The following is a 13951-nucleotide window of genomic DNA, read 5'->3' as shown; positions in this document are numbered from 1 at the left end:
CCACAGCCCCAAACCCCAACACACACGACTGCAGAAACAAACCTCCACTGGTAATGGTGCTGCCCCCACTCCAAAAAAAAAAAAACTCCAAGGTTTGATAGATTTTTTTTTTTTTTTTACATTTTTTTGTTTGCTTGTTTAGTTCATTGGTTCAGCCTTTTTGTTGTTGCTTTTATAGTTTGATTTTGTCTGTTGTGATGTTAACAAAGTGTTTTTGATCATAGACTGTTGTGACCACAAGTGTATGACCTATAGCTGCTTCAAATTGGTGTTTCTTTTTTTTATAAGCCTCAAGGGCAATGTGTGACTACTCATGCCCCTACCATCCTTGTTAATAACCTGAGAGATAAAACAAACGTATTTATTACATTGCTGCAAACTTTACACTAAACATCTTTAATTTGAAAACTAATGACAATATTGTTCTTCAGAAATGAGATCTGCAATGCCTTAGTCATATTCTGTTCTATCGTCATGGACACCACCAATGCAAGTCTGTTTTACTGGACACCATTTCACACTATAGGCTACTTATCAAAGATCACATTTTCCAATTCATGCAGGTGTATTTCCGTTCCTCCAGTTGCAATGGCATTTCTATCCTATACATGTAAATATTGGGATTTAACCCTTAAAGGTGTGGGTTTTTGAACATTTTAACATAAGATTCCATTCCGCAACAATTCAAGGTCCTAAAATTCTATGTTGAATTCAGACCCCTAAAGAGAGATCTATCTATAAGGCTCTGGTTGAATTCAATGAACCCAGATATTCTTTAGAACGTTCATTTTCCAACATTCTCGTGACGGTACACCCAGGACTGGAGATGGTGTACCTACCTGTCCCCTCTCCTCTTCTCCATGGCCTCACTGCTGGGATGTGTTCCAGAGAAACACACTGCCATCTAGCATCCATTTGGATCCCTGCAGGCTGATGGGGAGAGTAGCAAAATTGATCCACAAGCCATCATGCTGACAATGCCTTGGTCCTCTGCCAACAGCTCGATAAGGGCTTTTTCATTCAGCCAGAGATGTGAGACAATAGATTTCCCTGATTGGAGAGAGCTCTATTCTAGCTCTGATAGTGGTTTGCCATGTGCTATTGAGTAGCTGTTTTTCTTCCTCTCACTCCCCAAGACTTTAATACGTCAATCTGCGGCACTCATTTCCATCATTAGAGTCGAACATGTAAAGAGCATACTTTGTTTCATTCAAAACCATTTTGAGGCATTTTTGGAAATGAATGGTGAAAAGTGTTTACTTTCTCTTTGTTTACTTTCTCTGTCTGTCTTTTCAAACATGGAAAAATGTAAATGGCCTCATTCATACACTTCAGCTACCCATCAAAATATTTATTTTCCTGTCTGGAATTGGAAGCGAACATATGCAAAATGAATAAGAAAATCATTAATCTCAAGGGTAGTTTACTTCTAAAACAATCTGTCCAACCACTTAAGTGACACAATGGTGGTGTATGTTGAACAGATACTGTTGGAGGAGGTAACATTGGTTATATATATTTTGCATTCTTCAAATCACATGACATAGCATTCTTGACTATTGGGATAATGCAGCTGTTTTAGCACAAAGAATAATCAAATGTTTTTTGTTTTTTCTCAGAAGAAAAAAAATCGTTTCAAATGAGTGGAGGCACACATAGATACTTTGGTTCCAAAACGCTATATCTCTATTTTTAAAAACATTCAAAAGTAATATTTAATCATGTATTTCAGGTAATATTAATAAAACTGCAGTTGTGTTGTTTTGATTGAGGAAAGATAAATCAAACAAAAATACCTAATTACAGTTCTACTGAAATAACTTCAAATATACTTTCAAGTCTACTGTCAACAGGAACAACATTAGAGTGGTTCTGGTTTAGCCATGCCTTGTACATGCACATTAAATATGTATATCACTACTGATCTGAAGTGCATAATTAACATAGTGAACTTCAAATGAATAGAGTTCATAGTTTTCATGTCATGCTAGCACTGAAAGTATAACCATGAAGAAGCACAGACAAGACAATCTAAGAAGAAAGTGTTGTAAATTGTGTTGAGTGTCTTTGTGTATGAGTGTGTGTTTGTGTTTGTTTGCAGTTGTGTGCGAGCATGTGTGTATAGGAGCAGCTGGGAGGTTCATATCTGATTTCCTTGGAGAGAGCGGAGCGAGAGTAGCAGCCGGGAGAATCTCTTCGGTTTTAGAGGCATACACGCCTAATGTAGACTATTAAAATGGGGCCACTGCGAAACTTCTCCATCTTTCCCATACATCACTCTGAGTGACTTTGCCTGAAGCTCCCTCCACTTTTTGAGCTCTTGAAATTAAAATTTATGCACAGCTACTTTATTCATTGCCTCCTTTTACCCGACGAGGTGGCGGAGATATTTTTATGATAGACAATACTCCCCAAGTCATTTTCAGAACCAGCTAACTACTGCAATTATAATATCAGGCACACGTCTCTGGCTTCTGGTCGCGCTGCAGTCTGCAGTCCTCCTGTGATAACAATCCAGAAGTGTCAATACACACACACACTGGTGATGTACTGATTAACAACATCTGTGTGTGTGTGTGTGTGTGTGTGTGTTCTTTATAGGTTTTTCAGAGCACATGTTTGTTTGTGTGAAACAAGGTTACAAAAACAACAGGAGCTGGATGAGCTGTACTGTATTACCAAAGCGGCCTGCCTGCTCACAGAGAGAGAGGTTCATGGACAGAGGAGCTGACACCAGACACATCCTCAGGCTACTTCCCTGCCCCAGGACTCAACATCTGGTCTTTAGAATAATGCATGTTCCATTCCTCTCTTCCCCCTCCTCCCTCTCTCTCTCTCACTCACTCTCATCTCTTCCCTTTCTCCCTCTTCACACATCCCTTTTAAATTCACACACACTGAGGTTTCTAACTCACAACCACATGCTCAGTGTTGGGAGTGGACAGCAGTGAACAGCAGTGACCTGCCCGTGACGGAGGTGCTGGGGGGGGGGGGGTGATCATACGGTGGCCTTTACTTACTCTAGTGGTCCGTTAGTGGTCCTCCAGCACGCACGCGCGCACGCGCACGCGCACACACACACACACACACACACACACACACACACACACACACACACACACACACACACACACAGACACAGACACAGACAGACAGGCGGCCAAATGGGTGCCAAAGAGCCTGCTGCTCTGATGCCCTTCATTTCCGCCACACTGACTTAATGACCAGCAGAATTTGTTTGACTACATTTTAAGATGGGGTCCACACATCTGTTACCCCTAGCAGCTGGAAGAAGCTAACAACGGCATTGTGCATCAATGGTTGCAAACACCACACATCTAATGCAGCATGCAACATCCATGAAGTGAACTTCATGAGAGGAACTAACACTTTAAATTCGCTCTTTTAGCCTATAATAGACATCGTATTATATTTCTACTTTCATAGCACAATGACTTAATGATGTAAAGTTATGAATCCATAGGGTGGGTTTGTATTCACACATGAAAAGCGCCTAATTTCAAAGGATTTATTTGTGTTTGATCCTAATTGAACATGACTAATGTGTCATAATGGGCAAACCATAGAAATGATAGTTTAAATTTAAAAAAACAAGAGGAGGTATTGAAATCCTTACCAGCATGGGGGCATTAGCAGAAAATGACTGCTATGGTGTACTATGGATGTTTTCTGTTGATGTGCTTGAATATACAGCGGTTTTGCCACAACACACTGGTTACCCTGTCCATGATTACAGCAGATGTTGGAAGATGAATTCCTGTGGATTTGGTCAGCCTGATGGCCAGTAGCACTCACTCCACCTGTGCTTCAGAGAAAGTAGGTCTGTTCAGGGATATAAATGGCCGTCTAAAAGGCCGAGCACCTTTGGCTCGTTCTGACTGGACATCCTCTTGGACGTCATTATTTTCTTAAGTGCACTTTTCTCTCCCTGCACTTGCTGAATTGATTGAAACAAAATGTCACAATTATGCCCTGTAGCCCCCTCCTTAATTATTCATCAATTAGCGGCTTTTTTTCTCCAGGACTGATTTTTCATTCAGTTTGCAGAGATGTATGGTTCCCCTGCTGTTAACCAGTCCAAAGTCATTAGTTTCTGGGTTTGCAATTAAACCTGATGCATAATTCATCAGGCCCAACTCTGCAGACAGCTCCAGAAGCTCAAGAGGCCTGGATGGAAAATTAATGCAGAGAAATGAAGTTTTCTCTCAGGTTGGAACAGATGCCACTGCCCTGAACTGGAGGTGGAAACAAAGTGTGCTTTTGTGCTGTGGGCTGAAACGAGGTGCGATTGTGGTGGTGGCACACAGGTGGTGGAGAATATATTGTTAAACACAATCTACTGCCAGGACTGTGAGGGGCATCTAAAGAAGGCAAGATGGACGAATAAATCTGGGATGGACTCATTTAAGATGGAAGGGGCTGGTATGTAATCTTACGAACTGACAGACAGGTAACATATGGTGTTTTGTTCTGGCGTGATAGAGGGGATTTTTTTTTTTGTTGTTGTTGTTGTTTTTACTGGAAAAAAATCTTAGCTTAAAGGCTGGGTTGAGATGCTTTTTAGAAGAGATCCTTTCTAAAATGTCATGAAATATTTATGGGCAAAAGTCTTACTTAAACAAGGCACAATTCTGAACTTCCACTGAATCCACACTGAGCAATAACATGTGACATGCACATCGTGTTAGTGTGCGTTCGGCCCAATGTCAGTGATCTCATACTGCCATCTGCTGGATAACAAAGGTACTCAGAATGTGATTTCACAGCTTTTATACAATACAATCTATATGATATTTAAATCCACCCGCAGAAACCTCCAGAACAGATCTGCAAATTAAATAGGATTTTAATTCACTTTAAACTGTTGATGCAATTCCATAGTATGAGTGGCCTTTCTCATTGAAGCAGGTGTAGGAACACAGGACCGCTCGAACTGGCACAGTCAAGTTCCTCTTCATGCCCATGTCCTGAGAGAAGCACACAGAGGAATTCGCATAGTATATCAGGAACAGCTCGATTCTATGCTTACACATTTTATATTTCTATTTCATCTCTTCCATTTATGAGAAGGTAAAACACTGCTTTAACACTAAAGTGCAGTTTGAAATCATTGCCATTGGACAAGTGACTTTTTGAAGTTTGTACTACAGAGGAATGGCCAGGCCAAGTCATTTGGAGCCAATATTTGTAGGCCTAGGGGACTTTCATTTAGAAGAAAAGTTGCTTTGCAACCTACCATAGTAATGTAACATGATGCATGAATGTTGCTTCACTCATTCCTGAATATATTATGAGGCCTTTATGTGGTTTTATGAATGTGCCATGCATGCACCCATCAAGTAATGTGTTACCGAGATTCTCAGTACACACAATTAACCTCATTTGGTTAATGCAAGGCATGTTCTCCTCTAAGATTAAATGTGCATACATTGCACTTCTTATATGCTATTAAAATACATTTATGGGGCATTTTATGATATGTGTATGCATTACAAGGTATTGTAGGTTGTTTTAGTTGTTTTTGCATGTGTGTTATATGCTGTTATACTGTATATTCACTGCAAAAATCGACTGTGTGCATGTCCGTGAATTTCTACAGCTTGTTGGTTGTCCATTAATTTCCCAGTGGGTAGAAGCAATGCCACCAGAATAAAATGTGTGTATGTGTATGTGTATGTGTATGTGTATGTGTGTATGTGTGTGTGTGTGTATGTGTTTGTGTGTGTGTGTGTGTGTGTGTGTGTGTGTATTTCCAAATTTAAGTTTACTTAAGCCATTTCAATAGGCACTTATATAGTATAGTTTTCAGAGTTTGGAGATTTGAAGTGTGAAGCCAAGTGGTTCATACTATTTTGAGGTTGACAAACTGGACACACTCCAACCAGGTGGTGAGGAAGGGCTTGTGGCAGACGGCACACCATCCCCACTGAGACAGCATGCTGACCAGTTCAGGGTAGAGGGGTAGTGTCCGGTGAACCACCGAACACTGGTTCCTCTTCTCCATCAGCACCTCCCGTGCAGCCAGCTCCTATAGGAACAAGCTCAGGTCATCACAGTCAGATACAGCCTCACCCACAGTAGCCTCTAGGTCTGGGGCGCGTTTCCCAAAACCATATTTGCTAACCTGTTATCAACTCCAAGTCCAAACTAATAATAGTAAAAAGTGAGTGGGTCCTGTTCCACTCTCATATAGGCCTAATGGCTCTGACACCAATGGATGGACATACAGTCTTATTTTGTTCATTTTACCATTTTGCTTCCAATTTAATATACTGTATCTATTGTATTCTGTAATACAAATGACACCTTATAAACACATATAACTGGTCTATGCCTGTTGTGTTACAGTGGAGAACTATACAATGGGAGAGAGTAGGCCTACCTGCTATTCAAACTCACCTTTAATGACAAAACCTCTATCTCCTGAACAGACGTCATTAGTTCTGCATGGACAAGACTATTGCCCTCACAAAGCAGCTCCTCCAGGGCAAGGAAACCAAACTGAGGCACAAAAGGAAACAAGACGGTTAGTGGAAAATGTAAAGTCTATTATTTCTCTCCTTATCTTATTAAGTAAATGAAGATAGTCAGATATTGGTATTTTTTGGATGAGCAAATAAAGTATTCAGGACAGAAATGGAATTGACAAGCTCATCTTAGCCCCTGATGTAATTCATAAAGGAATACCAATTCCAATCACTGTGCGTGTGTGTGTGTAAGTGTTCATCCATCTCTTTAGCCACCAACCACATACATCAGTAGGAAACATGGTCAGAAGGTTTCCAGCAACATCCAGTATTCTGAGACTTTTGCAGCCACTAATGCCCTAAATGGGGAAAAAAATGAAAGATGAACAAAACGTAAGATTTGTAGTTCATTCTCAAACAATCACTAGAAATAAGTTTCACAAACACCATTGTACCTCTGGCAGTTCATACAGGTTGTTTCTTGCCAAGTACAGTTTCCTCAGATTAGACAGTCTGCCCAACACTGGTGGCAAGGAGGACACTTTGTTGTTGTTCAGATTGATTTCAGTTAGTTGGACAAGACAACATAGCTCAGCAGGGACACACTCTAGCAGGTTATCCATGATACTGAAAACCTCCAGATTCACAAGGCTGCAAGAAAGTAGACCTGCGATTAGCAAAATGATCATTATAATCCTTTGTCAAGAATGTCTTTGTATGAATACATTGTCATGACATGAAGGAGGCATGTAGGCTATTTTGTGTACCCACCTTTTTATCTGTGGAGGTATGACTTTGATTTTATTATGGTTCACATTGAGAAGTGTAAGGTTTGGTAGTTCTTCTGTAGAGGACAGTTGATATTCCCTGTAGAGTTCACTCTTCATAATGTTTTCACTTGTCAAGACAACTTAAAATATGCCCATAATAAACTAGCCATGAGCATGATCTTGCCAGCTTGTAAATATTTTTGTAAATAATAATAATAATAATAGGCCTGATAATTATTATTATTATTATTATAAACCACCTAAAAATAACCTGTCTACCTGCCAGTCTTTTCTTGTAGACTATGCAAAAGCATCATTATTATACATCGTAATTCATAATTAAAATAATAAATTAAAAGTGACTTCTTAAAAGCTAAGATAGCCTAGGCCTACTGCATCTACATCAAGGATCCACAAAAGGTGCTCCAAGTTGTAGAGCACCCACATGCTCCATAAAACCATTGAACCTGCAGTTGAGATAAAGAGGGTTTGTATATCTATGGTTTACTGCATGATGCCACAAGTGCATAGGCTAAAACTAGGCTATCTCTGATGAATATTCTTATTAAACTATTTTTCAATTTTGACAAATGGCCTGATTGTGAGACAAAGTGGGTCTGCCCAGAACAAAACGTCGCTCTTAAATTCCCAAAACATAACCTACCGAAAATATCTGGTGGTAAACGTTCGATCTTGTTTCCGAACAAATACAGCTTTCTTAATGCATGCAGGTGCTTCAGAACCACTGGAATCTCCAAAAGAATGTTATTTCCCAAGTTTAGCTCTGTCAACTGCAGAGGTTAGCATGCGTCAAAACACCATCAATATTTACATTCATAGGCTACATTCACTGTCAAAATAAGTCAAAAGTAACGTCATATTTTCAATCAGATAGGCCTAGGATACCCACCCGTTGTAGTGACTTCAGTTCTGTTGGTAAAACTGAAAGAAGGTTGTTGTTTAAATGTAGTGCCAAAATGCATTTTAAGCGTGCAATTGATTTAGGCAAGTCTGAAATCTTTCTCGAACTTAGACTGAAAGATTTTGCGTTTGCGCTTAAAGCCCTTATTATTAAATTATTCGCCATTTCTTTCATAGAACTCGTTCCCATAGAAACCAGACGCAAACTGTTAAGTGTTCTTGGTTCTAGATTTCCCCCCCGACTTTTTCCCATGCAGACCATTAGAGGTCGTGTTTTTTTTAGATTGGTGGCATGAGAGACTGAGTTTTATCCGGCTAAAAATATATCAGAATTAGGAACCAATACAATAGAAATGCAAACCCCTGTTGCAATTACTTTACATAAATGGAAAGGCAATAGGCTACAGTTTGCTGCCACACAAGCATGAGCTGCAATAGGCTACACACACAAAAAAAAAAAAAAATATATATATATATATATATATATACACACACACACACATCTACCTACCTATACATGTGCACCACTGCAGTCACCTATACATGTGAATATATTGACTGCAGTGGTGCTTCAGGCGAAATGCACTGCTGGTAATATTGTTTCATCTTGGTATTTGCCATCGCCTTCTATTACTCCCTTAAATAAGCCTTAGATTAGGCCCACCCAGGGATGGATTACTGCACGGGCCTACCGGGCCCAAGCCTTTGCATGGAATAATTGCCTCAATATCAGCTAATCAGAATGTAGGCTATGAATCTGATTGAATTAAAGTATTGGCCATCCCCAAAATGCACCAGAAGGGAGGGAAACGTGGGGGGGGGGTTGGGGTATGTTATATGTATGAGGCTGTGTATATCCTGCATGAAATGTAATAATGATGTGTGTGAAAAAGAATGTCCTTAAAGGACAATAAAGACTCTATACTATACTAAGAATACAGCATCATACAAATGAACTTTTCTGGGGGAGGGCCCCCAAACCCCCCTTCCCACATATGCTACAATAAATGGGGGACCTTAATACAACTGGGCCCAGGGGCCCAAAAGTTCATAATCCGTCCATGGGCCTACCCATTTACTTTGGTTTCTAAAACGAGATTACTACAGATCATTGGAGGAATTGAAGAGCACTTCAAAGATTAATTTGCATTCACATAGGCTATTCTAGGCAAGGGTTTGTGTTCCTTTAGATTCATCCATATGAGCTTACACCCACTCTAAATATAGATTTGAGAGCACACTACATTTGAGGTTTTTTTGAGTCATAACCCTCTTGAGTTGTGGACTTGCAAGTGATATGTACAGCTGTCTTGACAAAAGTCACTAATGGAAAGTAGTCATTCCATCATTTATGGTCTTCATATAATAATAATAATAATAATAATAATAATAATAATAGTAATTGCTCCTTACTTTTATTAGTAATTACTCCTTACTTACCAAATCCCATAACTTTTACTAAACAAGATGACATAGTACGGAAATAGAGCATTACACAGAATTTCAGTTTTCAGGGAAAAAGGAATGACTGTTTGTTTGATCGTTTGCTGAATGCACTTTTTATTTCAAGCCAAACAAACACTGCGGTTCCCCTGTGTGAGAAGTCTTCCACTGATGCATGGCAAATAAGTGAAGCATACCATTGGGCCAACATACTGTTAATGAATTTACATCACATAAATCCATTCCCCATAATGGCTGGTTACTTAAGACCGAACAAAATGGTTACGTAAAACCTACAGGCATAATTTACAGTAAAAATTAGCTCACTTCAGTCTCCTCCTCCTCAATTTGTACCGTCTTCAATGAAAACATGGTTTTGATATGCTCCAACAGAAAGGACCAAGTCTATATGAACATCAAGCCAACAGACATCTACACTGCTGAGACTAGGGCTCAAGAGCATTCGAAGATATGAAGCACTTCTTTATCTTATCCACTGCTGTTTTGGACAAGAAGTCTTTTTTCGTGGCAGAACTTCTTGACACATTGGAGCTGATTTACTCAATGGCATAGTGGGCCAGGCAATAAGAAACCCTTCAGTGTTGGGTCAAAATCACAGGAGCTTAAGACATAAGGACTCTCAGCCCTCATCCTCATTTGACAATTCTTTCAAAGGCTCCACAGAGTTGTAGTGTTCTCCAAGACCATACGCATGCCTCATGTAGCTGAAAGATAAAGTGCAAATCACTTATTGAATTCAGAATGTTCACTCTTAAAACAAATGTGTTGTCCCAATCTGGACAGAGAGATGTGTTAATAAACAACGCAAGTTGTGTTGTTTTCAACACATATTGTGTAACAAATAAAAAAAGGAAACAACACAAACTGTATTGTCCCTATCTGGACATAGAGATGTGTTAAAAACAACGCAAGTTGTGTTGTTTTCAACAAATTTGTTTTAAGAGTGTTAGAATGTATTTTTTTACTGTAAAATCCTATTTACATGTCATCTGTAGCATGGATTTGTTCAAGACAACATGCAGCAATATTTATACTGATTTATACTGTCAGTTATAAATGATCTAAATATTTTGTGTAATGTATTCAATAATCATGAGAGTGCTTACACAAGGACAACTGGTAGCTTGTCATATTCCTCCCCAATCTTTATCAAAGGAGCATCCGCTTGGAAGACCTCTATGGGCAATTTTAGTGCCTCTGTAAGGGCACGCAGCTGTGAAAGAGGATGATGACAGACAAAATCAATTACTACTTTAAAAAAAAAAAAAAAAAAAAACATTTCTATGCATTGTGTGGAATTATAAAAAAGATTCTGGAAAGATGAGTGACACTGAAACATAGGCATCATTGTAGAAAATCTAGAATAATGTGTGCCAGGGTCACTAGGACACTAGAAGAGTTGTCTTGAGAAGCCCAAACGATTTTACTACCTGTGCATTATTTACTAATTTGGTAATAATGGAAATGGTGTATAGCAGCTAATGTCTGTTTTATCTGACAACAGAGTGCAAAAAACAGTTAAAGCTCAATCAAATGTAGCACCACATATCAGGAAAGGGTAGATGAAGAAACTCACAAATTAATAACTGTTTGCACAAATAATAGCACTTCTGCCATAAGGTTATGTTACTTGAGAATCACAATATTTCAATCACATACTTCTGTCCCCATTTTTCTTTTCCTTCAACAAGCAGATGTTAATTGTAAGCAATCTCAAGAATAGGGACTGTGTTCTGTGCATTTCATGAGTGCAAAATCCCCTTAGCTTCCAGCCCTGGTTGGTGTCTTTATCTATCAGTTGAACAATTTACTGATAAAGTAATCTTACTTTTTTAGTCCATTTTTAGAAAGTATTTTCTGAACCAACTCTATACTCACCTCTAGCTGTCCTCCCCAGGCAGCAGTACTTTCCACATCACTGCAGTACTTCTCAAACTCATCTACAAGTATAATAATAAAAACAATAGCAGCAGTGAATTATATTATTTGCCATGCAAAAACAATTCTCAGCACACTACCCTGCCCACAACAGTAGAGCTCATAATCCCAAAACACAAATTTCTTTTACAAAAACATTCTTTAACATGTAAACGTAGAAGTCTGAGGGTTGAAATTTGGCTTGTTCTAAAAGGACGGCATTTTTATTTTGCAGAATTATGCAATATAATTGAGTAGTGTACAGTGCAGTCCAGATGCCACCCTTACACCTGTACTCACCTGCTGAGAACATGTCCCCAGTGTTGGGGTTGGTAAGGAAGGGCAGGAAGTCGTCAGTGTGGCACCTCATGTAATTGGCAGTCTGTGCACGTAGCTCTTTCAGCCCCATACCCTGCCCTCTACTAGCCAGCTGGTCATCGATGGCGCGATACATGCAGTGGCCGTCCGACTGGATCTCCCGGATCTGGAGCTGCCGTTCCGCCAGCTTCTGCTGCAGCTTCAGGCTCTCCTGGTGCCGAGAGCCCTGGAGATTCTCCACCTCAGCCTCAGCGATGCGGGCCTCTCGCTCTTTCTCCATGGCCGCCTTCTTCTCCTGTAGGTAATCAAACCAGGTTGGGAAAGAGTGACATAACAAGCAAAAGATAGGGGTCCAGTTGGGATCCAGAAACTTAATAGGCAAAAGACAAGGGGTAAGTTCTTTTTTTCTTCCTAACAGCAACATCTCGAACAATTTAAGCATGCATTCTTAGACGAGACAAACAAAGCCTTCATGTGAACAACAACGTTTTGCTCAAAAAATGGCACCCAAATATTGTTAGGAATCAAACAGAAAAATAAAACATCATGGATTATGTGAGCACCAAGCAAATCTCTGAATCTGAAGCTGCAATTTGACAAAAGTAAGAAATGGAAGATATGCAAGAATTCATTTTAGTTGAAAGCGTTCAACCATTCCCCTGAAAACCCATGCTCACCCGTCTTTTCTGTGCTTTAGAGGTGCGACTCTGTTTGCCATCATTTTGCTCTTCTGTATCCAAACCAATAGTTTCAATTCCATTTACAACTTCTTCAACCTGCATGCACAACAACATAAAAAATACAAAATACAACATGAAAATACAAAAGGGAAAAAATATTAATAACTTAAGACTACATGACAAGTTGTAATGTCAACCCTAAAACACTTCACATTGTAAAGCACTTTACCTTGTCTGTGATAGTGGAGTTGGTGAGCTGTCGGAGTTCCTCCTCATGTTTTTGATTGAGTTCTGCTTCTAGTCTGGCGATGTCGTCTGTCAACTGCTTCCTCCGTTTCTTGTCATTCTTAGGAACAGCATTTTTCATGCTCTGGATTTTGGCTGGAAACAAATTTAAAAAATTTAAAAAAGAGGAACAGTTCCCAAAAATCTGAACAATAAAGCTAAGTTGCTCATTTAGCAATATCAAAATGACGTTCAGTTTGCACGTGCGTATAGAAACAAGTTCATATTCACTCTTCAGCTGTCACCACCAGATCTTAACGATGATATTCAGTAGCCTACTGTGGTCGGCTCGCATACCACCAGTCGAGAAAGAGTTAACGTTAAATAATATTGCCCTCTTGGCAACAGGGACATGATAACTTCATTCACGTTAGCTTGCTACCTAGCTACTTTGTTGACTATTGCTGCATTTTAACGTTAGCCTCATGACATGTTCAGTAAATTCAATTAATAGGGCTAAAGCTGGGTTAATTTTGAAGTAAGGTAACAATATGTAGGCTACGTACGGTTTAACGTTAGTGGGAATAAGTTAGCCAGCAAAATACGATCCAGCCAAGTACAATCAGTTGTCTTACCTTGTAAGTCTTTCTTTTCCTTACGATGCTGTTTTGCAAGGGCCTCCTCGGCTGTTTCGGCTTCTTCCATTACGTTTGTAAATACGTATAAATTAAGATATGATGGTAATTTAAATAGTGCACACGCAATAATCCCTTAAAATCATGTAAAATTACTCCATTTTCACTTCAGCTCAGTTGTATTGCCCTGTGGCTTTCCAGCATGTTGCTAATACTAGCATCAACCTAGCATGCAATGCATCAGTTTACAGCGCTCTTCCGGTCTTATGACGCAAGCAACAACGAATAATTTCATTGGACCCCTGGACTGGTAGCCTGACGAGCCAGACCAGAGAATGTCTAATAAGGCGAGAACCTTCACTCTCGGAACTCTTCCGGTGTGGTACTGCATCTAGGGGCGCTCGCGGGCGAGTCCAGAATGAATGGAGGTCTATGGAGCTGTACCCCTCAAAATCCACTTTTCTCGGGATATAATTTTTTTTCAAGTAATTTGAATATTGTATTCGAAAGGGGAGGCAAAGACAATACACTTG

The 13951-nt window shown here is 39.6% G+C and overlaps 2 protein-coding genes across 4 annotated transcripts; both read right to left on the bottom strand.

Annotated features, from left to right (window-relative positions):
* Positions 1-4850: 4850 nt before the first annotated feature.
* lrrc69 (leucine rich repeat containing 69) lies at positions 4851-8359 on the bottom strand. Of its 3 annotated transcripts, none has more exons than XM_042077196.1 (8): positions 8169-8359; positions 7923-8049; positions 7260-7398; positions 6944-7139; positions 6776-6847; positions 6421-6522; positions 5870-6049; positions 4851-4988 (listed from the first exon to the last, which is right to left on the bottom strand). In XM_042077196.1, exons 1-8 carry the CDS (start codon positions 8352-8354, stop codon positions 4878-4880), a joined length of 1113 nt encoding a protein of 370 aa, XP_041933130.1. In that variant the 5' UTR covers positions 8355-8359; the 3' UTR covers positions 4851-4877. The 3 variants fall into 3 exon arrangements, with proteins under 3 accessions (XP_041933130.1, XP_041933131.1, XP_041933132.1); XM_042077197.1 differs by having other exon boundaries at positions 7260-7332; XM_042077198.1 differs by lacking the exon at positions 8169-8359 and having other exon boundaries at positions 7260-7355.
* A 1218-nt stretch (positions 8360-9577) lies between these two features.
* On the bottom strand, positions 9578-13712 carry otud6b (OTU deubiquitinase 6B). The gene is made up of 7 exons (XM_042077206.1): positions 13419-13712; positions 12788-12939; positions 12556-12654; positions 11861-12173; positions 11522-11583; positions 10750-10856; positions 9578-10347 (listed from the first exon to the last, which is right to left on the bottom strand). Exons 1-7 carry the CDS (start codon positions 13486-13488, stop codon positions 10263-10265), a joined length of 888 nt encoding a protein of 295 aa, XP_041933140.1. The 5' UTR covers positions 13489-13712; the 3' UTR covers positions 9578-10262.
* Between the last annotated feature and the right edge of the window lie 239 nt (positions 13713-13951).

This window comes from Alosa sapidissima, chromosome 21, assembly GCF_018492685.1.
Source record: "Alosa sapidissima isolate fAloSap1 chromosome 21, fAloSap1.pri, whole genome shotgun sequence".
Taxonomy (NCBI): Eukaryota; Metazoa; Chordata; class Actinopteri; order Clupeiformes; family Clupeidae; genus Alosa; species Alosa sapidissima.
Note: the sequence above shows the minus strand (reverse complement) of the source record. Positions and strands in the feature narration are given on the sequence as shown.

Bases quoted from the DNA above. Each gene is read 5' to 3' on its own strand.
- lrrc69 (XM_042077196.1), bottom strand. From the start codon at position 8,354: ATGAAAGAAATGGCGAATAATTTAATAATAAGGGCTTTAAGCGCAAAC. The intron at 6,848-6,943 runs GTACAATGGTGT...TTCCCCATTTAG, and splicing joins ACCTGTATGAACTGCCAGAG to GGCATTAGTGGCTGCAAAAG. The intron at 6,523-6,775 runs GTATGTGGTTGG...TTTGTGCCTCAG, and splicing joins TGACCATGTTTCCTACTGAT to TTTGGTTTCCTTGCCCTGGA.
- otud6b (XM_042077206.1), bottom strand. From the start codon at position 13,488: ATGGAAGAAGCCGAAACAGCCGAGGAGGCCCTTGCAAAACAGCATCGT. The intron at 12,655-12,787 runs GTAAAGTGCTTT...TTGTGCATGCAG, and splicing joins ACTCCACTATCACAGACAAG to GTTGAAGAAGTTGTAAATGG. The intron at 10,857-11,521 runs GTGAGTATAGAG...CCTCTTTCACAG, and splicing joins CCTGGGGAGGACAGCTAGAG to CTGCGTGCCCTTACAGAGGC.